This window comes from Colias eurytheme, chromosome 1, assembly GCF_061535395.1.
Source record: "Colias eurytheme isolate Ceu_HAF_F1 chromosome 1, ilColEury1 Martin Lab GWU primary, whole genome shotgun sequence".
In the NCBI taxonomy this organism is placed as follows: Eukaryota; Metazoa; Arthropoda; class Insecta; order Lepidoptera; family Pieridae; genus Colias; species Colias eurytheme.
This window is the reverse complement of record NC_142980.1, coordinates 9,753,633-9,780,769: the sequence shown is the minus strand read 5'-3', so window position 1 is coordinate 9,780,769 and position 27,137 is coordinate 9,753,633. Positions and strand designations below refer to the sequence as shown.

Sequence of the window (27,137 nt, the reverse complement as noted above, 5' to 3'; positions counted from 1 at the left end):
AACTTTTATTTGAAGAAATAGAGTATATCTGATTTTAAAGGAGGTAAATAAAGAGTAAATAAATATTTTTAAAAATGTTTTTTTTTTGTACTTTTTGCAGTAACTAAGAATTTTTCATTATTTTTAAATGAATTATATGAATCCAAACATTCCAAATCTAAATTTATATATTTCAAGAGCTCATTTTTAATTAATTTTTAATGAAGCTCGGTTTCTCTCTTCCCGCCACTTCACATTAATGACCGAAAAGACTCTTTCAGTAAATGCTGAAGTGGCGGGAACAGAGAGTATATAGCTAATCATTTTTTTTAAACAAACAAATTCGTCAAGACATTTTTTTTTAAATAAATTGCCATTTTTCTGCAGTGGACTTTTGCATAAAATCTGTGTTATTCAACAATTCGCCTTGGAGTTCTTTTAAAATAATAACTTCTGAATATAAACTGTCCATGTGTACTAGGTTGATCCAAAAGTAATGATAATTGGGTATTTCCTGTGTACATAAAAATATAAAATAACTGTTTCTTGCTTGTTCATGCACTCACTACTCACTAAGTTATCACAAAAAAATTATATCAATAGGCCACGTTTCCAAGTATTTACATTAATTTCTGTTGGCAACACTGATCTGCTGTACAGCAAGCCTATTCACTGTCCATCTGCACGACGTTCGCGGTGGTGGGGGTGCTTGCTGGATGAAAAGTTGGTCGTGCACATCCAGCAAGATAATAATAATAATTATTGACGTACGTCAACGCTATTCACTGTCGTTTTGCGTCGTGCATCGTGTATGACCTTGGCGGGACGTACGTCAAGATGGACCGTAAATAAGACGCTATACTCACCCATAGGCCCATAGACGAAAAATTGATTATGGTGATGTGATCGTGTCGTGATTTTACCTTTGGGTTCCTTCTGAGGTTCCTTCACATTAATGTAGGTTCAAAATATACCTTTAATTTTAACAAGAAATAATAACATCGACTATAACGATTTTTCAATTGTCTTTAATTGGAAGAGGTTGATATTATGGGTTAACATGTGCCACGATAAACCTTAAATATTGCGACCAATAACAATATGTATTCGATGCGCAGAAAGTGGGTTTTTGAGGGATAATAATTTTGTGAAATACATACAGCAATGTCCAGTTCAGAAGCTCAAGAAAGATTAAAGTTATATAAGTTTACAAAGATATTGACTTTGAAAGTTGCTCAAATAGTAGTGCAAAGTCGGCAAGGTAAAAAAATAAGCCATGTTTACAATACGTCTAAATTATCAGAAGATATAACTGATGCGGCAGCGTCGCCAAACAACTTACAATGGGTAATCACTCTTATACATATATGAAAACATATTTTATTTTCTTATGCATAAGTATTAAAAAACATAACAATGAAATAACATACATCATCATGTATTTCACCAAATGTTTAGTAAAAATTATCAATAGCTACATTAATATTACTCAACAAAAACATAACATTAAAATTTTCGCTTTCAGTTTAATCTATCAATACCAGATGTTCCCGAAGTAAACAATGACACAAAGCGAGTTTTAAATGGCGAAGTAGTTGAGGCATTATCAAATGTGTTGTGTATAGAAATTTCTTTGAGAACTAATGATGGAGATGACATGGTACTGGAGTTGTGGACCATCAAGATGTTGCCTGGCTGTGACGCAACCATTTCATCAATATCTACTATATACTATCGCATGAGCATAATGCTGAAATCCACCCTCAGTATATCAAGGATAACACCAGCCTATAAAATGTCTAGGCTACAGAATAAGGATAGTTATAAAATCTCACACAAAATATATGGTGGCAAGCCAAATTTTGACCTATTAGGTACGATCTGCCATTATTAGCTTGTTGAAACCATTTTCTGAAATAGAGTCAATAGAATTCATTAATAAATTGGAAATTTTAAAATTGTACAGATGCTATAGTATCCAATAAGGAAATAAAGGAAATTGTATGTTTAATTAAACATTGACAATATATTTCAGGTGAAAAATATAAGAACATCAAAGTGAGTGAATTACGCATGCCAATCGGTATGATTCAGATTGAAGTTGTTTATAGAACTGAAATGGCGATATTACCTGAGGCGCGAGGAAGAGCACCTAGTTATGGGGAAGTTCAAAATATATCTAACAGTGATATTATGGTTAAAAGCGATCATTTCCCCAGAGAAAGTCCAAGGTATGTCTAAAATTACAACAACCTTAGATACTATTAAATGTTGAAAATTATTATTGTTGGAGTAAAAAAATGTAAAGCTTTCTAGAACGCTATGTCAATATTTTTTACCTAAACTCATTATTATTATTTAAGCAAACTTCCCATGTCTCTAGAAGTTAATAATAAATCAACACACTCAAACTTAATTCATATTAATTAATTCAGAATATTAATAAATAAATGAATCATTGTTAATTTCAGGAAAAATAACAATGAAAAGAAGAAAGTAGATCTTTCTAAGCCTTTGACAGCTGGTGCGTTTGTAGATGCAGTGAAAATTAAAGAATTACATGATGCTCTCAGTCAACAGTTACCCCCTGAACCTCCTATGGCTTGGCTTCTTGCGGAGAAAGACAAAATGGAGAAAGTAAGTTAGCATTTAACATAGTATCACTAAAAATTACTCAATCATATAATAATAATTTTATAAGGCCATGGGCAGACGACAGACTATCCGTGACGCACTTTTTAGTCTGTGAAAATAGAACCTATGAAATTATATGCAGTAACGCACACGACGCGCAAAAAGTCCGGCGCACAAAAAATCCGTGTAATTCGGGCAGACCGCACCGCGCCGCTCCGCACAAAAGTGTGTGAAAAGAATTGAACGTTTGCTTCAACGCGCGCTAACGCAGACGGCGCACACTTTACACGATTTCCATAGCGTCTACGTCCCTACAGCTCTGCCGACAAAATGATCGAAGATGTGCGTCGTGTGCGTTGAGTCTGTGAAAAATCCGCGACCGACTTTTTGCGCGCCATGCAGACTTTTTGTGCGCCGCAGACTCGATCGCACAAAAAGTGTGCCGTCTGCCCAGGGCCTTAATGAGACTTAACTTGTAATGCATATTTTTAAGTGAAACTTCTTTACTCGCTTTGGGAGTGAAATTTCAAGGTCGCGTCATAGCAATACTGTCACTTTATGGAGTTAAGCGAGGATTTAGGTATCTTTGAATCTTGACAAAGAAGTTTCACTTCTGACACGTGTCCTCGGCACACGCTCTTTTTCGTATCAATTCAACCTTTACGAAAGAATATTTAAATTTTCAGAAAATGAAGCTTCTATCAATGGCTGAGGTGCTTGCTAAACCTGGGCCAAGTACAGAAACAACAAATGCCCTGGCACAATATGCTAGCAAAGCGGTTGAAATGCCAAAGCCTAAGGACAAATACTCAAGTTTAATGGTAATATTTTTAATACTTAGTAGACATTATTATTAATTATCTGAACCTTAAGAACCTCACATTAGCATAGCTATTTCCTATTTATTTTTATACATAAAACTCTACATTTGAAATTGCTTATCTTTTTTCTTCTAATATTTAATATGCTCAGCAATTGTAATATAACAGTGTATAAAAAAAGTGTGTATACAAGGAAATCTTTAGGTCACATAATTTGTATTAATGTTGTTACAAATACATACATTGTAATAAAATTAATACATCATATATCGTAATAGATAAATCGAAATTTGCTTATGTAAGATCCACTACTGTTTTGTTTTATAATACACAGTTATGTACTGAACCTGGCCTTTGTACTAGATGATTCACTCAGGAAGTTAATCTAATGAATAAAAACTTCTCTGTGGCATGTTAATTAGATCAGTTAACCTACAATTGCAATGCAAAGGAGGCTTTATTTCATACTAAACATCAAATTATGGTGATCCTGTTTATCTGTCACATATATACAATGCATGAAATAAAATAGGGCATTGCTTTGCGAAATTTGTGGTAAAATGCATATTATTTGTAAGTTTAATATTATAGCAAATTCATATACATGCAATTTTTTTTCTATCTTACACTTGTATTCATTAACTGATGCGAATTAAATCAATTCAACAATTTATGTGCCAAAAATAGTGAATTTCAACCATATTACTTTCATGACAATTATCTGCGCCAGTAAAAAATATATCTATACTAATATTATAAAGCTGAAGAGTTTGTTTGTTCGTTTGTTTGAACGCACTAATCTCGGGAACTACTGGTCCGATTTGAAAAATTCTTTCGGTGTTCGATAGCCCATTTATCGAGGAAGGTTATTATAGGCTGTATTTCATCACGCTACGGGCAACAGGAGTGGAGCCACGGGGGTGAAACCGCGCGGAGCAGCTAGTAAAATATATATTTGAAAAAATTAAAATTATAATATTGTTTACTTAACTTTAAAAATAACTAACTGCATTATATGGTATGTATATAAAAAGAGAACTATAATATAGTTCAGCTAACAAGTAGGCTGTATATATATGTGATTTGTTATATTTTATGTGTGGCGAATAAATATGATACCTATAAGCATAAAATGTTAATTTTTATCCTTATCTTTGCCATAATGTATATGATGTTAATATACACTTAAAACAATAATATTTAAGACTACAAAAAGCTTATGCGAAAGCTTTCTTGGCATGGCTTGCTTAGCAATTGTTTTAATCAAAATAATTGTATCCATACTACATGACTGTATTATATAATATTATTAATATTATAAATGCGAAAGTAACTCTGTCTGTCTGTCTGTTACTCAATCACGCGTAAACTACTGAACCAATTTTCATGAAATTTGGTATGGAGATATTTTGATACCCGAGAAAGGCTACTTTTTATCCCGGGAAAATGACGCAAGCCCGGAAATCCTACGGGAACCGGAACTATACGGGTTTTTCTTTGACTGCGCGGGCGATGCCGCGGGCGGAAGCCTAGTATGTATATAAAGTATTGAATATATCCTACATATCATTTAAACAATAACCGGGAGGTATAGTTATTCAGTAAATTCGTTCAACGAAACAAATGGGTATTGTAATATTCACATATAAGGCACAAAAAAATATAGTTCATAAACATTTTATGTTATCAAGCATGCACAACAATATTATAAATGCGAATGTAACGCTATGATATTTTCTTATCTGAACTTTAATTAATAAATTATCTGAACCGTTAAACTTATTTGGATTTTAAACATGGATGGAATGTTTGAGAAAGAGTACTTTTTTATTGTAAAACTTGAAGAGATATTGTAATTTATTATTTATTACGGAGCCGCGGGCGGAAAACTAGTATTTTAAAACATTTGAAAAAGCTGTACAAGATTTTCCTTAGCATATTCAGGTTACTCTATCTTAATATATATAAATCTCGTGTCACAATGTTTGTCCTCAATGGACTTCTAAACCACTTAACCGATTATAATAAAATTCGCACACCATGTGCAGTTCGATCCAACTTGAGAGATAGGATAGTTTAAACACGGGCGAAGCCGGGGCGGACCACTAGTAATTTATAAGATCTTAGTATATGAAAGGGCAAAACTAGGTGCTGCTTTGATTGTATGCAATTTTAAAGCAATGCGAGAGAGGTTTTTTTTTGTAAACAACTGAAGCGATGGAACAACCTTTAAAATATGTGTATGAATAGTAATTTAACTGCCAATAGAGCTACTGTACAATTATGCTATATTGCGAAATTATAATATGAAACATATAGAAAATGAGAAATTTTAATATGTTTAATATGTTTTTTTTTTTCAATTCTTGTTATCTATTTTGATAAACTTCGTGATAATAAAATCTACGACAAAGTTGTTATTTTATTATAAATTTTTTGTGTTTATATTAATTTAGGGAACAATTATGTGTACTTAGCGAATTTGTGGAAATTATCCTTAAGCAAACCCACCATGATGTTTACAAAGCAAACTATGTTTGCGCCATGATTGCTGTGCATAATACGATATGTATAAAGGCTGGGCAAATTTATTTACAATTCACGTTATAGTATGACTATATTATTATTCCAAATTAATGCGAGAATTTAAATATTTTCTTTACTGATCCGATCAAGTAACCATTTCTAACAAATCTGACTGTACTATCATATGATTTATAAACCTTTATATCCTCTAACATCTATTATATTAAATATTTAAGTCGTTATAGCGTATAAATCTCTGCTTTCCAGGAGTTTCCATTCGCGGACGGCAGTCCAATAACGGAGCTGGCCAACTTCTACCAGGAGTGTCTTCAAGCGCGTTCAGCCAGTGACGCCTGGGATATTGAGTCGGTTTCCACAGACTCGGAGACGCTCAGCCAACAACTGAAAATGTATGAAGATGCGGTCCCAGAGTTCGATAATATGGTCGAATCCATGTTCAGTAACACGGAGTATGGATCAGACCACTCTTAAAGCTAAGATGTGATGATTTGTTCAAAAAGTTGTGGTAAAATTGTTGTGAGATAAGTTTCGTGTAGTTTTCAATGGGCCGTTTCATTTCGTAAATGGTATTACAAGATTACATGATTGAGAAAATTGAATGGTAAAATTTTGTAGAGATCAGGTATCCTATAAAACATAGAATATAGTCGTTTTTTATCAAGCTTACTTCCGCTGTTGTTGACTGATAATAATTGTCAAATTATAATGTACGTCGATTTATTAATACAATGTAAACCATTTCAATTCATTATACAAAAGAAATAAGAATAAATTTTTAAGTATAGTAGACATTGAAATGTACCTCATACTACGCAGAACTTATAAAATGCTCTCTCACTTTCATGTGTTCATAAAAATCAGTCTCCCAAGTTTTTGTTGTGAACGTTTTTGATATAAAATAATAACAACAAATAATAACAATACAATACCCAAAATATATTAAATATTTTGAAGAATGAAATATATTTTTCGTCATTTATAATCATAATCCTATTGAATTTATCTTTTAGTACACTTTATATGATGTAAAGTGTATGGTAAATTTAAAATTATGAATCTTTATTTCTATCGCTTTACAAGATTTTTTTAACGAATTTTTTGAACTATAATTCCACCTTAAAATATTTTAAATCTTGTTTTGATACTATATTTTTAGTGAATACAATGTTATATCCAACAATTATTTGGATTTTTATGAATAAGTCTTGCTATGATAGATAATAAAATATGTTTATGATATCATCAAAACTCATGACATTTGTTAAGCGTGAAGAAGTAAGATGGGACTTCCGTGAATGATAATTAAATAACTACGAATGTAAATTAAAAAATGGTTTCGAAATAGAAATAAAAAAAGAGGCTCAAATCACTTGACCTTCCCTGCCATAAACTCTAATCCCTCCTAATAATCTCAGTGCTTCAGAATCACATAAAATAGCGACATCACAAAAGTCGTGTGTATTCTCGTAGTTTAGTACTGCTCATGTATACATTATATCAATTATTATCATGTTGGGTGTAGAAAATATTTTAATAAACGTAGAAAAAATGTAATCAAATTAAAATATATTTTAGTCTAGGGTGATCGCGTCGATCAAATATTACAATGTTGATGTTGAAATTTGATATATGTAATATGTTATTGCATTCCAATATTAGAAGAATTTTATGATCGACCTTTAGCTGACTGCAGAAAAATTATTGTAAAATATTTTAAGCAAATGCTATGAATGTTGATCAAATAAATGTACAACTATTATATTATATGTGTAAATGTACAAGTAAACAGATTGATATTTTAGTGTTACTTCAAAATTTCGGCTCATACGAAATCTTTACCTTATTAATACCTTTATTCATTTATAATATAATGAAAATTTTAAAATTGCTGTTTGGCGTTTAGCAGAAAATAATGAAGATATTGTAGCACCTGGGACCAGGGTATTACAGTCGAGTAAGGTTTATGAACATAACCATACAAAATAAATAACTATACTTCTCATATAACTTTTACTCCATACGGAATCTTAGTTTACCAGGGTAGCATATAAGTTCAACGGTGCATTACAACGGTATAATATTTAGTTTGACGATTGGCCGCTACTAGGTAGTGTTGATAATAAATTGTCTACTTCAAAGTTCCAATAGAACACTATTTTTGAACCTGCAATAGATATACATATTACAATATTAATTTGGCCATCATAATATGGTTTTTACTAAAGGTTGGTCTGAAATCATAAAAGGAATGATATAGCGAGATGATACGACTGAATTTCGGACTGTATAGGGTTATGAATAGACGGTAAGCAGTAAGGTAGGAAACGTTGCAGAGATAATAAACTAAAACGTTTTAGGAATCGGGACACAGGCATGAATTCAGTTGTATTTCCATTTATACAGATAGTTTACTCTAATGCATAATTATTATGAGACTGGGCTTGAATTGGGAGGTTAATTTATTTTCACCTTAGTCTGTAGATTTGTTTATTACGTTAGCTATTATTATTATTTTCAGTGCCTTATTCTAGGAGTGTATTCGGTTGCTTTGTTTACAAAAAGTGCCAATAAAATGAATGTAAGTTATAAAAAATTAAACAAATAGCGCTATGACTTCAGAAATTGGTTATGTTTAATGTAATGTTAGTTGTTAACCCGCTAATGTGTTAATAAGTAATTTATAATAATGTTACTAGTCAAATTTTAAAGTCTAGTGAAAAGGCCAATTGTCAAATACGTGCGTTAATTGTAATAACGAATTTAGTAGATATGGTTATGCGTATTTTTCTATCTAGCGCTTCTTTCTTACTATCAGTAGAAAATTCAATAGTAACTAGGCCTAAGTATCTATAACCTTTATATTTTACTGGTTTTAAATATTTGTTTTTAAGGGGACTGTTATACATATATAGTGATATAAGCTAATAGCATGTCTTCTAATTCCTTAAAGTTTACTGCAAGAATCAGAAAACTAATATGTTATGCTTCAACCTTCAGGATATATGTTTAGTTGTATAATTCAACAGTTTCACATGTTGCTTAAAATTTTAAATTATGGAAAAGAATATCACAAAAATGCCTCCAAACATCTATTAATTATTGGAAACCGTGCTAATAAAGGGTCAATAATACTTCATAAATTATTCTTCAAGAAAAATAGATTTCGACTATGTCGCGGATTTTTATTTTTGGGCATAACATGTACTTATGTGTGACCATCACGATGATTGTATAGATGCCTGCGTTTTAGCTCTTGTAGTCCCCTTTTAACGTTTTACTGCCTTGATAATTTACACCCTGTGGGAATAACAATTTGTTTTATTGTGTATTGTTTCCTTTCAAGTGTTTTGTATATTTAAAGTTTCTTTTATCGATATCGATTTGTTTATTGCATGTTATGAATATAAGAGCATGGTGATTATATTAAAACGCAATATATACTGTAGGAATGTTTGATATAACGTAGACAAACGCTTCTATCTTTATGATAAATGTGAAATTTCATACTATAATGAGGTCAGTGTTACAGAACATTTATGCTCACTAGTTATATAAAATAACACTATGAATTGGTTTCGTGCCAAACTTAGTCAATGTACAAAGTACAACAATAGCCGTAAAATGAAAATTTAACACGTATCGAGGTAGCATTGTGATCAGAAACGGATATTATAAATTATTCGACCTTTGATTTGATCGTTACACTTTCAATAAAAATAAGCAAACTTTAAACACTGATAACACTGATAATGACTGTTCAACTTGGTATTTTAGTAGATGTTATAGATTCAGTTTTTATTATTCTTCTGAATCGATTTTAATTTGTGTGTAAAATAAAATTATTCTTGTATACAAAAGTACAGTCATATTTTTGCGATTATTCGAATGTTCCAACTTGCGATAATAACTCCATCATATCATATAATTACCCTAAAATGATGTGTAAATAAGAAAATATGTTAATGTTATTAACAATGTTGAAAAATGTTATCACAGTTTAATGTAAAAAATGTTCTGAAGTTTTAACTCAGAAAGGAAATGTATACTCCGACAGTGCTCTATGTAGTTTGTAAATACACCATATTGTCACATGTGCTCTCGTCAGTAATTGCGTTTTGTTATGTACATAATAATAATTTTATGTTCTTTCTTTCGTAATTGTTTGTATTTATATTTTATCACACATTATGTAACTTTTACTGGATCGTATACAAACTTAAGCTTGATAACTGAACTAAATAATTATGTACAATATAATTTTAACACAGTGCGGCTTGCAGTTTAAGCTAATAAATTATTTTTTTGAACTTTCTTATAGATTTATATTTTTAACACAATGTTTTAGCGTAGTATTTAAGCCATGTTTTTTTTATAAACATGAAAAATATTTTGTACAATTGAAAAATGCTCCATCGAAGAACTGCATTTATTGAACCATTAGTTCCTAGTTGTAACTGAATCGAGACAAGATGTAACCACAAATATAGCCTGCAAGCATATTTTCATGTAATATTGTTGCTTTTCGCTGCGATTTTAGTAAGGTCTGACTATTTTTGGAACTATCGTTTTATTTTTTTCTGAAGTGCTGTTAAAAAAATCTGTAAAGGAAAGCGTCAAGCAATCCTATTTGTGAATATATTTTCGTTAGCACAGTGTACAAAAACACAATATTGCATTATATAAATATTACTCAACCAACTTATTTATCTTACATTACACATACCAAGGTATGATGCTATTTATACATGCTATTGTAACTATTTTTATATTTCTTACAAATTATTATGTAAGTACATACCTATATTTAATTATTACGATGAATGTTTCTTTGGTAAATTGTATTGATTACATTTTAAGCTTGGTTTATATTCAGTAGGCTCTGTATCCTATGATATATAAATATATTTTGCGTTTTAAAAGATGGTTTTTTTTACTTGTAGTAGCCGAATGTTGACGAACATCATGATATAAATTAAAAAATTCATATGATAAAACATTTTTTGGGAATTTTGGGGTACAAACTAAAACTTATTTTGAAAACAAAATGGTTTTTATATAATATGCAAGTTTTATTGACAACAAATATTATTTTTTAATAGTGATCTTATTACAAAAGTTCTACACTTCAAGCTGACGAATAATCTTCTTTGGGCCTCGGCTTGTTCTTGGGGTAGATACTATATACCTTTACGTACTGTCCAGTTATATTCTGAAAGAAAAAATATTATAATATTTTATGAGAAATCGAGACATATTGTTACTCATTTTTGAAGCAAATTTTTCATTTTTCTTTTTGTCTGCCTGAATTAACTACATAATATAATCAAAGTAGATTTAAGTAAATGTGCTAACTGCAAAAAATCTACCAAAGCTTATGTAAAATAAAATTACTATTACATAATGTGTATTCATTTTAATTTCAATACACTTAACGGTGCATTTAGACCAAACGAACATAGAGCTAGAGCAAGAGCATTTTTTCGTGATCTTTTAGTGTAAACGAAAACTCGTATTCAGTGTTGTTCAGTATTAGAACATTGCATATAATCTTTTCGAACACACCAAGAACACCTAAAAATTCTCTATGTCTGTTTACACTAAAAGAATTTGACATAGTGGGGTTAGAATGAGCATTCGCTCGTTTGATCGAATCGTACCATAACACGTGGTCGGTGGCCCGTTTGCGTGGATCCTAATACTTTAAAATACCTACTAAATAAATTATTGCCAGAAACCTGATCATCCAAAGTCGGTCCATACGTCCGCAAGACAACCGTTTGCAGGGCTTTAGCGGCGGTGTAACGTCTGTGGTGCGCCCGCACAGCATCGTGTAGCATGGCGTGCGTCAACTGCGCACGGTCCGCGGAGCGAGCCACGCAGCGGACCTCGTTTAGTGCGTCGAGTGCTATGTTCAAGCGCACGCGGGCTAGGAAAGCGTATAGGGAACTTTCGTCCTCTAGTTCCTGTGTGGAATAATTTATTTGAGAAAAGTAGACAGGCGATTATATCACTACATAAAATAAAGCTTCCCGCTGCCTCTCTGTCAGTCTGTCCATATGTAATGCTTTCTTCTTTAAAATCACGCGACGCGTGTTGTTGCGTTTTTTTTTTAATAGTCTAAAGATTGGTTCTAGAAGATGGTTTACATGTACCTTCAATACTTGAGCATTGCAGCAATTTGAAGCTGGTGCGATTCATAAATAAATTATAGATATCTAGGTACTATTTACACTTTCACTTAAAACATGTACGTGTATTAGATATAGCATTAAAACTAACTGCTAGCATAATAATAATAAGAAATTCGTATTCGTTACCATAAACGATTTTAATTTTTAATGTTGTTTTGATTGTTAGAATGTCTTCTTGAAAGTGTACACTTGACGCATGAGTAATCGGATAATGGTTAAAATACAAACGTAAATTCATAAACAGCATGATTTTGGTAAGTAAAACTTCGCTTGCCTTTTTTCTATCCTTTTCAATTACGTCCTCTTGCATTTGTTTTATTTCTTTAGTCCAACCTCTAAAATTAATTCAATATTAAATCTAAATTAAACACATTATAGCATAAATGAAGTACAATGCAATAGATATTTTGTATTGAAAGTTAAAACATCTCCAGTTAAATATTTTAAAAATTTACTTGCAAATGTGTAAAAACTCGCTCAAGACAGTTTCATCGTGAGGTAGGTATCCCTGACTTCGGACCTTTGTTTCATACCAACATTCATTCAATTTAATCGTCAAATAGTGTGAGCACAAAACAAGTATTGTCTGGGAATTAAATAAAATTATTAAGAAATGTTTCGCAATAATAACATAGATAACTGATAGAATTTTCTAGATCGGTTCCAATTAATTAACTAGTGAAGATTAAAAATAAATTTTATTATATTTATTAATAATTCTTACTGGCCTCACCTCATCTTCAGGTGTCAATTTAATGTTTTTATACAAATTGTAGGTTTCATCAGCGATGTTCACTTTATACGCTAAATCTTCTGAGAGTAATTGAAGTAAAGCGTAGGCCTACAACAAAATTAATAACCTTCAGCTAATCATCAATGACCAGAATTGTCTTCATTGAAAAGCAGAATTTTTTCTGTGTGCAGACTTATCAAACTATTTCTTATAAGTTATGACAATTGCTTCGTCAGTATATAAGCGTAGGTACTTAGATACTACTTCGATAGTATAGGTACGCCATTCATAAACGTTTATGAATTATGTGAGCTATATTTAATTTTAATGTCTGCAGTTTTCAGTACTAAATATAATTTAGACTGGTGGCATTGTAAGGTTGATAGGAACCTAAGCGTCAACACAATACTATACCATTAGGTAGCGAATGCTAAAAAATAACTAAGGGTATCATTTAATCTATCACCAATTTAATTAGTTTTGTGTTTCTTAAATAATAGGGTTTGTCCTCAAAATAGTAGATCTGTCACCAAAATGTAGTCACCAAACAATGCAAAATCAGTTCCACAATAAATCACCTAAAATCCTGAGATATAAGGTCTAGTACCAAATAAATGTTTTTATATGTATTATAATAGGTGTGTCCTAATAAGTATTTAAGCAAACTAATTTAAAGAGATCACCAATAAATCATATTATGTTACTAGAAAATTGCATTAAGTTCAAATAAAAAATTAGGGTTGTCATCATCGTTTCAACCAAAAGATTCTGCTACCTTACTAGACTCCCAAGGTTCTAAATTTCCACTGGTAGTATATATTATATTTAAATTTAGCAGAGTAGTAAATAAAACAATTAAAGTCAAAATAATTAATATTTATTGTTTAAAATAATTACCACTGAACAATCAGCGCTGGTTTAAAATAGCTGGCTTATGGCTAGCAGAATAGAAGATAAAACACTTAATTAAAGTTAAAATAATCAATATTTATTCTTAATTTTTAAAGCGCGCCAATTTGTCTCCGCCCCTTTGATCATTTTTTCATTAAAATTATAAATTGATGTATTAAATTGGTAACGAATACTATTAATTTCATATCTGAACGAAACAAAATGTTACTACTGTATTGGTGACAAAATATCAAATAAAAAGGAGTCGCAGTCAGGGATCGATAATCGATTTATTTGGTGACAGATCTACCATTCTGAGCACAGAGCTATTATTTAAGTAACAAAACTGTTATTATAAGAACGAAGTTTATATTCATGTAAATGCAATATAATTTTATTGGTTATCGATCTCTTATTTAACACATATATTAACATTAATTTGATAATTGATACCTGGGAACAATTTTTGTTTATCTGAGAACGAAAATATTTCGTGGTGATAGATCTATTTATTAGGTGATACAACTTGATGACAAATATAAATTTTGGTGATAGAAAATATAGTTCCCAATAACTAATAGCATGACTCATGAGGCATCTGGCCAATATACACAATAATAAACATACTACATGGAGGATACACATACAACTACATGGAGGATAGAGACATCACCTTGGACATCCTTGACCCTGCCATATCGACTGCGGTGTAGCAAACCGTAGGATCGCTGGCTAAATCATCCCCATCTAAGATATTTCTAAGAGTTGTAGATAAAAGTGGACATTCCAAATCTGTAAATTATTCATCGATACATTTAACTATAAATCGATTAAAATATTAAAAAATCATATAAAATATAAATTACTTTCTAAGACTCCATATTCGTTAAGGCGAACGCCGGTAGCCAAGCATTCGTCGCGAAAAATAGCCGCCAGCAGTGTAGCGATCGTCGACCCACGTTTCACAACATTGGGATACTATAATTAATTGAAAGCCCATTAATTCTCTTTATAACTTCCTTTCTAATTTAAAATAATATTTTTAGCTGCTATGCAGGAATCTGTTCCAGCCACGGGCAGATATTCAGGATATTCTAGAAAATTCTGACTTTTCCGTAAATACGATACTTCGTTAACTGGAGGCCTAATACCTATATGTTACTAAGAGGCAAATATATACATTAGGTATACCTACAAATTATGTGAAAAATGCAACAGTAAAAAAACAATGCAGGAAGATTTCGAGCAAATCTTCTTTATATTAAACTAAATTTCAATAAAAATGTTTAGTGTTTATATTAAGAAAAAAGCATGCCCTAGAATCTAGTATTATAAAACTGAGTCTTACGTTTGATCATTTTATTATAAACAAAAGAGCAGGTTCAGCTCATAGGGGTGATTTCTACTTGACCGTAAATTTATTTACATTCGATCTGTACAAAAGAGGTTAAATGCCTATATTCCTGTTTGTGTATCAGATCGTTTTTAATGTGACCTTCATATGGAAATCCCATATAATATTATACCGTTTATAATTTGTAACAATGCTGCGAATACTTAAATCAAAATATTTTCTCTCATGGAGACTAGGTGGCGCGTGGCGGCGATGAAGCTGTTCTAACACGCGCTAGCGATTTTTTTTTGGTACTAGTATAAGAAAGCCCTATGCCAATCATCGCACTGTCGAAAAATTTTTATGATCAATTTCATTGAGCATTTTTTGGCGAGCGATCTACGTTAGAGTAGCAGAGCTTGATAATTATTATAAGCAGAAGTAGGTAGAGAAAAAAAGTTTTCCGACTTTCTACAATGTTTTTCTAATTTCAACACGAAGCACTAAGCAGCGAAGGGCGCAGCTTGTAACTAATAACAATTCATAGGTTTCTGATAGAAAATTTAAATATTAGATGTACGTAAATAAGTTCTCGCCGTTTTGGACATATTATTATGGCAAAGTTTTCCGTTAGAATCCGTAGATGATAATCGGCATGAAAATTAGCTTTTTAATTGAACAACAACTTATCACTATTATATTATTAACTTCATGATAGCATTATATTTTTTTCATCTAAATGGTACATGTTTAATTAAAAGAAATGCTGTGGCGGCGCATCGATTACTTCTAGAAGCAGAAGAAGAAAAAATCATGAGAGCAACAGTAAAACCAAATATTCACGGGGAAATAATAGCTCATGCTGCGTATTGATTTATGCATATTTTTTTACCATAATATGTAATGGCTTACTGTGTTAGAGGCGCCAATATTTGCTCTCCACGTGATCAGCTGGCCCACAGCTTCTCCACTCCTTGCAATATCACAGATGACAGCCATTGTAATACATTGAATAGGTGCTCTTGTCAACTGTAACATAATTTGGGAGATTAGAATGCAGAAATAGATGCAATTTTTCCCATGGTGGACATTGGTATACGCACCACATTAATTTATGCTTTTACGCGTTTAATTTCACTTTGTTAAGTATTGGTTATTATTTCGAATAAACAATTTCAATTTGAATTTCTTTAGCAAATCTGAAATAAATATTTTAAGTGTGACTTGCCTTGTCTTCGAGTGTCTTGCAAAATAAGTGGTTTTAGGATAAAGAAAGTGGGCCTTCAAGAAAAAGAGTGTATTTAGAGAGCAACTCTCAAAACCATAGTATAGTTAAAGATTATAATTAAATTATTTTTGGTATGCTGGTAGTTTGTCAGTTAACGGATATATCCGCAATATTTGCTAAGCTTTATTAACCAAGTGACTCTTGAGACGATTGTTTGATGAAATTATTTCCATGTAGCGGATGTATTCACCCAACCATATTCGGTTGAAATTAATAAAATGACTTGCTTTTCAAATAAGATCATTGGGTCTTAAAACTATTTTTTTTAACACTATTAAGTAAAAATTTGTTTTTGAAATATATTACAGTTATTAAAAAAAAACTTCTTAGTTCTACGATGCTTTGACGGAAATGCAACTTTAAAAATAAAACATACTGTGATAAGATCGAGAAGTTTGTAAACTCCATTTTGTGATACAAAAAATGTTCTATATTCCTTTTTCCAAACAATTCCTTCCCAAATAAAATTTAATAACGCTATCATCCATCTGAAATAAAAAATTAAAAAAATTAAAATTGACTTTTATCTGTAGATAAATTATTATAATAATAATTACACACGATGCTAAATATGGATTTACTCTAGCGTCACTAGAACTTATTAGAATTGGTCGATTAGACGATATCGAGAAAAATGGTCCTATAATGTTGCCAATTTAGTGGTGTTTATTTAGTGGCCATGAAGGAAGGGAGTTAAATTATTCCAGATCGTCAGATATGGGGGGATTTATAGGTAAGGACAAGGTACCCTTATTATATCTGATCTAGGCATGGGAATAAGTAGATATAGAGGTTTTGAAATCACAATCATAATATTTATCAGGAATAAAAATACCTTGTACAGACAAGTTAGACAGAGAAAGAATGTTTAAAACTACACTTTATAAACCCTTTTCATTCATGTTGTCTTGGTAGATTTTGTGCAAATCTGCACTAACGTGAGTGATAGTGCAAACGTGTGGAGAAGATTTAACTAAAATGCGAAAGTAGACTAAATAAACTAACTAGAAAATAATAGTTCGTGCGCTAAATGCATAAGTGGGTCATGGAGATTTTTTAAATGGTACCTAAGTATCTCACATATACCACTAACCAATAGTATTATTTAAAAATACCACATACAAGACATACATAACTTACATAAAATTTACTCTAGCTACGTGTCGTAGGTACTGTGCACTCGATTGTGTGCAGGTATATATAAATTTATTCTACCATTAATTTAATACATAAATTCATATTATAGTAACATAAATATTATGAAAATGTACGCGAACATCATGAATCAATAAGATGTGTTGCAAATATGACTCCTCCTCAGTCCTCATTCCACACATTCCACCCCGTTGCCGATGCCCCCACAACCCACGATCAATAAATGCATCGAAACTGTACTTCTACCTAGGTCATACGTTCCTAGTACTTCAGAAAAACTTTTTTATAGTTAGTGCTATGTGAAAACTTTAATATTCAACTTCCATAAAGTTTTGCGCACAATTTTTTACTTCGCCGTTTGTTCTTTTTTGTGTCACACCAAAACTATTGAACCGATCTTAATTAAAAATGACATACGTACTATGCTTAACTCTTTTTCAAACTTCATTATATCATTTATAGTGAATGTTTTCGTAAAAAATCGTTATTTTATGTTAGTTATTTTATAACCCTTGATAGATTTTTGCAGTCAAAAGTTGTTTTGATCGGCATTATAATAAGAAATGCACATTTTTACACACCTAGTAAATATCTGGTATATATTGTGTACAATGTACAGTATGCTGTATTAACGTACCTATGTACTATGTACATATCCAAGTTCTATATTTTAACTGAGGTATAGAGTTTGTTAAGTTAGGTTTTAATTTGTTGAGTTAGACGCTTGGCTCTACATTAAATCTGCTAACTTTTTCAGATGGCAAGGCCCACAAAAGCCATCATTTTATATGAAAATGTTTTGGTGGAATTTCATTTCTTTTTGTAAGTTATTTTTATTTGTAGAGGTTTTTGCTATACCTATATTTTTTGTATTGTTTTCTTGTATATCGGAGAGGCTATTTAAAGTAAGGTTGTTTAAGGTAAGTTTATCCACTCATTCTTTCATGTTATTTATTTTTATCTCCGTCATCACTACTTACAAAAATACAAACTTATCCAACACGTCTGTCAGTCATGTGATTTTCATTCAGTTTTGTGGTTATTATTTTAGACTACGCGGGAAGCCGCGTACGGAAAGCTAGATTATAAGAGCATATTACTTTTCATTTATAATCAAATGTTTGTCCAAAGCGAACAAAATGTCATTTAGCATTTTCCTGGCGAGTCTTCCGATAGTGATGGGCCACTTTATGTCAGGGTACACGCAGCAACTGATTTTAGCGTTCAACTCCACTGCACTTGTTAACAGGCGAAGACATATCGCTATTATAGCTTGGCTTTTCTCCACTGGTGGTGTTTTTTGTTCGAGTAGAGTGTAACATAAATCTACAAAATATTATTTGGATTATCGTGAAGGTTATTGAATTAATAACCTACCCACATCTATATATATATATATATATATATATATATATATATATATATATATATACATAATACATATATATAAAACTTAAAGGTGACTGATATAGTGATCTATCAACGCACAGCCCAAACCACTGGACGTATCGGGCTGAAATTTGGCATGCAGGTAGATGTTAGGACGTAGGCATCCGCTAAGAAAGGATTTCCCGAAATTCTTGCGGGAACGGTGGAAAACGGGGATGCACGTACAAAGTCGTGAGCGGAAGCTAGTAAAATATAAATTAAACAGTCGTTGCAAGAGTCATCAGATAAATAATGTAGAGATTTAGCAGTTCCCAAGTAGCCTACTTATATTTTTATATAGGAGGATTTGTAATATTTTGAATTAAGCAACGTATGTATATATGTATTTTTAAAGTCAACATCTTAAACTAACGCATTAAAATTATTATCCCATGCGTGTCAAATAAATCTTGAATTGACTCCCGTCGCGTATTAATATTTCTGTTATGTATCGAAACTTGCAGCACTCTTAAACACCAGTAGAGTACTGATAATTCGTAGGGGTTCTCTGAATACCACTCAATGTACCACATTATTCTAAAAAACAAACAAATTTTGAGTTTTCCATGTTACCTACGTATAACCAATTTTTTTACACTTTTAAATTCATACGCAATTTTCAAGGAAAAATCTCTTCTATTTCAATTAACCCTAATGTTATCGAATGCTATTAAATTAGATAATTCTCGGTTTATTTATTTGAAGTATGAACTATGAAGTATGTTTATTACCTCATAATTAACCCATATCGTCTAATAACTTTAGGCGGCATCAACGGGATGGTACAAACGAGAGCTTGAAGAGCGGTTTTTCGAAGTTCACTGAAGAGAGCTGTGGACCACTTCGCTCTTAAACAAGAAAGTCCCGGATCTATCATATACATTAAGCCCAACAGCCAGTACTGGGATTCAATCATCTGCGGTAATTGAAACTATGAAAGCTCTGATTCTCCAAGAAAAGTTAATAAGTAATTGCTTCATGGTCTAAATAAACCTCATTAGATGGATTTTCGATTTGCACACGTAGGTTTGGTCTTAAATTAAGAATTTATCGTAAACAAAACGCCATCTAAAGAGAGTAGTATTACTATTCACTTACAAATTGATTGTACGGATAGTATTTTATCAAGTCGACAGAGAAAAATATTAGTATCTTTTTGAATTGTACATCTAATTGACCAGTATTAAAGTTCACTGTACGCGTCCAATCTCGCCTTGGCGGTACCTCTGTCAATACTGCCAAAGACATTACATCTGAAAAAGAATGATATTATAGTATTTTATATATTATAGCCACACCTTAAAACCTATGTTATCTAAAAGCTACTGTTTGAAAACCTCAGGTGTTTCACTTCACCTAGTACACTATAAGTCAAAACAGTAAAGAGAGAGGATAATAAACAACAGTAATATACCAAGCATTATCAACGAAGAACAGGCAGTTAATCTTTCACTGAAGCACTTAAACAGTGCAGTAGCGATGACAGTGAGCGTGATCCTCTCGTGCCTGTGCTCCCGGGCCCTGCACTCGTATCGGAACGCCCAGACGAAACATCTGGCATGAGATAACAACCCCTAATTGACACTGATTGATAGTAATTTCTAGAAGTCGGTTTAAAGCTTCGTTTAAAGTCCAATATGAAGGGTTTCCGACATCTTAAATTGATCCGTCACAATATGCAGAAAAAAAAATAAAACATTAGCTCTGGCTAACGTTATAGGTTTTTTAAGAAATGCTTACAGGGATACCTAAGTGCTCCACTCTATTCACTTACTTAATTAAATAAACGTATACAATATAATATGGAGAGCACACCTTGGAGAGTAGTTCTCTATTTTTAATAGTTTTTTCTGTGCTACCTACTCGTGTTTAAAGGAATTTACCAATTTATATTTAATACATGGAATATTATACAAGCACTTACTTTTGAGCATAGTTGTCAGGGCATGGCAATAACAAACGTTGCTTTGGATTTCTACTCAAAAAATCTAACGTAGTCTTCAAAAGAATGAGTAGTAATGATAGCGTATTCGACATATGTACGCTGCTGTCACCTAAGAATAAAAAAATCATTTATCATTTAATTATAAAAATACTAATAACAAAACATATCTACTATCGGAAGTCGATATACCAAGTTTCACGTTAATATCCTGTGGATTTAATGGATTTATATCATAATCAGGCAATGCTCTTTCCGGGAAGTAAGGATTGAAACGATAGAAAATGTTTTCAATTATATTCTCTTTCATCATAGAGATACCTGGAACACGGAATGATATCGATATTCAGTCGCAGTTCGCAGTCAGATGAACTTATGAACAATTGAATAACGTAGAATTGAACATCCTTACAGTTATCCACAGAATCACAGGCAAGAAGAAGAGCCATTTGCAGAAATGTTGGAAATCTGTGTGAGGTAGAAATAGCTAGCATTCTAACTATTGTTACATAAAGGAATGGTCCTGCGGCAGACAGCGTATGGCGGAGTTGAGCGGCCCCATTCCCTCGCAGAGAATCCGGCGCTGACAACTGCCACAGCAATCCCTTTGATACCAAATCAAATAAATCATCATCCTGGATTTGCATTAGAAGATAGCCTTAAATGAGAACGAAGACATTAAAAAATGGTATCTCTAAACAATGTAAACGCAGCAATACTGAAGTAGTAGAGGTCGTAAATTATACAATGGTGATAGGTAGTAGGTACATGTACACTGTGTACACCATAACCTTCGCATACCGTATAAGAAGTAAAACTCCCCCGTGCACTAACAAGGTGGATACTGTCCTATATGACCGTTTACGTTAAATGCATACGTTAGTAGAATATTAAAATTTATGCACCTTTGTTATGGAAAAAAAATACTTGGACTTAAAAGAATAAAATGTAATTTGTATACCTATCATTTCATTCGTTAATGACCTGGTAGTGTATATCTACGTATTCATAATTTTGACGATGAAAATATTATTAGTATCTCAAAACTACTAATATAGAAACTAATATTAGAAAGTGTTTCAAAAATATATTTATATTATTTTTCTTATTCGTTAAGTAAATAAAAATAAAAGCCTAAACTAATACCTAAAAATCCAAAATAATTCTGTAACGTCTCAAAATATTTTATAACATCAGAAGCGACTAATAAAAGTATCGGCTTTTCCACATTTCTCAATAACAAGGTTAGTCCTTCCCTTAATTGCGGCTTTTGTGGCAGGTTAGTGATTAAAAAATCCATTATCAAGCATACACTGCTCAGGCTGTCAATTAACTGCATCAGATTATTAAGAAAATTGTTAGTTTATAACAGAGTAATAAAATAACAAGGAATTATGTAACATTTTACGTATAGGACCTTAAATATTTGTTTTAGGGGGAATTATAGAAGGGCCTTTTGAAAAGATATAGCTCTGATTTCCTGAATTTCACGTATAATTATTTAAGACGATACACAAAAAAAAATCTACTGCTTGGCGGGCGGAGTCTAATAGCTCGCTATCGCGAACGCGGGTGTGCGCGAAGTCGTTCTTGCAAACTCGCCGCGCTGCCGCTGGCCGACTCGGGACAAACATGTATGGAGTCGTCATACAGTTATAATTTTCTTATACATATATTTAATTGTTGATTTATTGGTTTTATTTTCTTGCTTATAAACAAATAATCTTCTTTTTAACAACTACTTAGACATTATTAATAATTATTATTATTTCGTAATGTTTACTTTATTACAAAATAATACAGGTTATAAATAATCTTTAAAATAACAAAAAATATTGTTACTCTGAAAAAATGAAATGGTACTCAATAACGCGGACTACTGAATGGATTTAGATAGAATTTGATGCTGACGTAGATATTACGTCATGCCCAGAAATGAAAGGTAATATTTCTGAAAGAAGTTATAAACCCTAATTCTTCTCAGTCAAAGTCAAGAGTGGAAGATATCACTAATACAGTAAAACTGATGCGAAACTTTGGATGTTAATTTGTATATTTTTTTATTAGTTGTTACTTAATCACGTCAAAACTACATTACCAATTTTGATAAAATATAGCTAATTGCCTGGATTTACACATAGGATACTTTTTATCCGAACTGAACACTTCTGTGGGATAAGACAGGATTCACGATATAATCTAATTCCACGCGGGCAAAGCCGCGGTTGGAATGATATTTTTTTAAATAAAAAAATTGTTTAAAAAAAAACACAAAATATATTGACGCATGTATTTATTTTTTGCACTCTATTATAATTGTAATTATTCATTACAAATAATCAAAATAAAATAGCCAGAACAAAGTTAGGCCCTGGTAGGGTAGGTAGGCAGGTACAGCAATGTGAGACGAACACTGGCTTATTTATACCAATAATAATGTATTATAAACATTAAATTAAGTTTACTTTCTAACAACAAAAATACATAATATTAGCTAATGTGAAAGCGAATCAACCAATCATCCCACAAAAATGAAATGTGCACACAAATATTCATCCAAATCGGTTCATGTCATTAGGAGGAGTGACTGCAGCGCCATCTTCCGGGCCCAATTGTGTTTCCAGATCACCCAGGAACTCAATTTAATATACTTACACAAAATTTTTCGAAATGAAAACTCACATTACTATGTAAATATGAATATAAACCTGTTTTATTACTAAGCAATTTCCCGCACAGGTGTAGTAAGTATAAATGAAATAAATATCAACATCAAATTCTTTATACAACATACTTATCTACCACCTTCTAAGAAATGTAATTCTTGAAATTATTTCGTATTTTTTTAAAATATAGTACTACTCCAATGAGCTCCTGTTCCATATTATGTCCGCCATACTTCCACTAAGTTCACCATGATTTTTTATTTCTTTGCACTTTGTTGCTTTTTGCTAAAAATGGAATCATGCGATAAAACCAGTAGAGCTTTGATAACATACATTTTTGACTGAATAAAGGTACTTACGAAGGAGTGGATTCACATTGTGAACAATCAGTGGGTTTATTTTCCTTCTGGATTCCGGATTTCTGAACAGATTATTTATGCTATAAATGAAAAAATCTTACACATTCGTTATGTACTTAAAACAGGGGTACATATCAAACATCTTCTATAATACAATTATCATCAAATTTAAAATAAAACCAACTTACTTCATTAATTTGTTCCAATTGTAAGCATTCTTTTTCCTCCAACCTTTATGTTTCTTCTTCTTATTTTCTTTATTGTCCCCATTTGTCTCATTTTGTCTTATCGTGTTGTCACCCTTTTTTACGATTGCGCGAGCGACACAAGTTCCCCGTGTGACGGCCGTAGCGGGAATGACTCGTGCAGCGATCGGGGTAGGAAGGTACAGGGCGGCTCTCGCTATATTGGCTGGTCGCGCGCTAATTTCAAGTATTTCTTGTTTATTTCAAAACCATCGCATATTTCAAAATTCTAACACGGTAGACGTATAGGTTGTATATTTTATAGTTAATATCCAAAAAGTCGTAACTTTACGTTTGTTATTTTGAAGATGCCAGAGATTAAAAAAAAATAACAATGATAACTTTGTATTTTTTTTCTATCGAGAAAATATCATGGAATCATGTTTCTAAAACGGTAGACGTATTGTGTTACTATTGAACTTTCTTGTCAAGAATTTTCATCACGACAACTTTAATAATATAAAAATTACGAAGGTTTGAAAAGGGCCGTAAATGTTAGAAAAATTAATTCATCACCTTAAATTCATACGCAATATGTTCAGAGACTCTAGACTTGCTTTTTGACATCATGCAATGCATCCATGCTGCTACTGCGTATCTGCATTCTATAATTACTTTTTATTTTCATGATGATGCGATATTTTTGGTATTTGTTAATAAATGAGCATAAACAGTACGAAGTTTTTTTTTTACGAAGTAAAACCTAGGACAGATTTTAGAATGTATGTTAAAATAATCCGTTCGCTGCAATTCAACTTGCTCACGCCTGAAGTTTTTTGCAGTCTTGTCGTGCATTTTGAATATATAAAAGTATATTTTTGCATTTGGTTTTCCCTGTTTCCAAGGTAGTGAATCAACAAATCTGACTCGTTGTATGGTCATAAAGACAAATTAAATTATTAAACGATATTTAATAGACACACATGGTTTATTAGGATATCGATTAATAACAATGATTAAGCTGAGTTTCTCCTAGAAATCGTTAAATCTCTTTTAGGCAAAGATATCACTTTTAAGAATAATGATTTTTTTATATTACAACAGCAAATATTACCTTCAGTAAACTTTAAAACAACAGGAACTGCTACATGAAACTAAATAATAAAAATTAAAATGAATTTAACAGATTTATTCGAAAAGGATACAAATCCTCCACTGGTGGTCCTTGCAAAGTCACGCAAATGGGCTTCTAATCTGTCTATTTGCTCGCCGGCCACAGGGTCCAAGACCATAAACTCTAGCATCCTCACCATATCCCATCCTTTCGCAGGCGGACATTTGTCGTTCCAATTTCTATCTGATAGATGCGGTAAGGAGGTAATTAAAAAAATACACTTAAACACCTGCGCAGTTTACATGAATAAAAGAGATTTGAGTTTAATAGTAGGTAATGAATATGAGGTTATTTGGTCAGTAGCGCGTATCATCCAGTTATAATTAAAATTAACTAAAAAAAAACGAAAAGAGACAAGAGATATTATGATGAATATAAGCATATTCCACCAAAATTTAGCCCAACAACTTGCCGGCGATATGGATTATGAGCATTTAAATTATAAATAATAATTATTACACGCTCTCCCGGTCTTTAAACCCTCAAAATACGTAAATAAAATACCACAGTTGGCCTTCAAGCTTTAGGCCAACGACGCGACGTTAAATTTATTAATGCTGACCTATATAATAAATAAATAAGTCGTGAATTCTGCGTTTATTTTGAAATATGATATTGGAAGAATGGTTTTATCATGAAGCCCTGAAAATATGACTTAATTATATTACGTATGACTAGCTGCGCACTCCGACTCCGTCCGGATAGAGTTGTTTAAGTTGAGTCCAAGCGGAGACAAATCACACAATAATTAAAACCCTTCGAGCCATTCTTAAGTCATAAGTAATGCATCTAACACAATTTCCCATTAAAATAAGAGATGGATGGATATAAACAAAGAGCAATAATAATGGTAAAATTTTGCATTTCTACTAAAACCAATAATGACGAGCAAGCGTCTAGCACCCTATCTAAATGGCCATGATGACAAATTGCTATTGGTGCTGGTAAATAGTTTCATGGACGTTACAACCATTGAAACTATTATAAACTTCAAACAATGGAAAGGTTTGCGGGTCAAGATAGTGGCACGCGAGAAATCGTAATAAAAATATGACGGTAGAATTAAAGGGTATGTGGGTGAGGGAAAGTCTAATTTCCAATGCAATAGAAGGAACAGTATCGATCATTTTAGTATTGTTTACTTTCTATTTATTATATAGTTCATACGTCTTTAAATGTCGGTACTACATTTAATACTTCGGAAACAGTAATGCCAGGAAATGAAACATCCTAATGCTCATACAAGACATGAAATACTGTATACTTACCTAATGGTATTGGATCCAACTCTTTAAGAAGGTTTCTTTTTAGTAGACCTTCCTCAGTATACAATTTACCTTCTGGACCATGAACACAATGAAATGTATCGGATGATCCAGAAATTGATTCGGGAATATGGAAATATTCATCTTTAGTTATTTTATAAAATGTCTCGCCATGTTCTTCTTTTGCAAAGAATTGGGTATGTGATGAGCTCTTAGAATCAAAGCAATCTCCTTTTGCTTTTTTAGATTTATCGAATTTAGATATAGTCTTAGCTTGCTTTGGCGTAGTAAAAGCTGATTTCTTTTTATCCATACTACTTATCTTCTTGTGAACAGTTTGTTTGATACTGTTTTGACAAACTTTTTGATGACACCTTTGACAGTGTCGAGTTTCATTGTCATATAGGCTGTAAAAAATAAAATAAATCAATAAGGAGTCGTGCTTACTCTATTATGTACGAGCAAGTGTACAAGATTCTGGAAACAATGTGTTGTCAGAACTCTTTTAAAACAACGGGCGAGACGAATCGGTCAACTCCCCTGCGC

General features: G+C 32.0%; 2 protein-coding genes and 1 long non-coding RNA gene across 3 annotated transcripts; 1 reads left to right on the top strand and 2 right to left on the bottom strand.

Annotated features, from left to right (window-relative positions):
- Positions 1-925: 925 nt before the first annotated feature.
- On the top strand, positions 926-11,145 carry LOC149911185 (autophagy-related protein 13 homolog). Its single transcript, XM_090103912.1, has 6 exons — positions 926-1,326; positions 1,505-1,853; positions 2,015-2,210; positions 2,451-2,616; positions 3,300-3,434; positions 6,228-11,145. Exons 1-6 carry the CDS (start codon positions 1,144-1,146, stop codon positions 6,450-6,452), a joined length of 1,254 nt encoding a protein of 417 aa, XP_089960038.1. The 5' UTR covers positions 926-1,143; the 3' UTR covers positions 6,453-11,145.
- LOC149911183 (uncharacterized) lies at positions 11,036-27,103 on the bottom strand. Its single transcript, XM_090103925.1, has 20 exons — positions 26,595-27,103; positions 25,358-25,509; positions 22,089-22,275; positions 21,355-21,600; positions 21,135-21,263; positions 20,925-21,054; positions 20,415-20,554; positions 20,099-20,253; positions 19,732-19,916; positions 19,374-19,537; positions 18,673-18,898; positions 16,794-16,905; positions 16,042-16,158; positions 14,663-14,774; positions 14,470-14,588; positions 12,906-13,013; positions 12,628-12,758; positions 12,447-12,507; positions 11,717-11,944; positions 11,036-11,190 (listed from the first exon to the last, which is right to left on the bottom strand). Exons 1-20 carry the CDS (start codon positions 26,902-26,904, stop codon positions 11,107-11,109), a joined length of 3,096 nt encoding a protein of 1,031 aa, XP_089960051.1. The 5' UTR covers positions 26,905-27,103; the 3' UTR covers positions 11,036-11,106.
- LOC149911184 (uncharacterized) lies at positions 23,221-24,734 on the bottom strand. The gene is made up of 2 exons (XR_016456950.1): positions 24,156-24,734; positions 23,221-24,029 (listed from the first exon to the last, which is right to left on the bottom strand). It is a non-coding gene; the product is annotated as an uncharacterized LOC149911184 (long non-coding RNA).
- Positions 27,104-27,137: the final 34 nt, after the last annotated feature.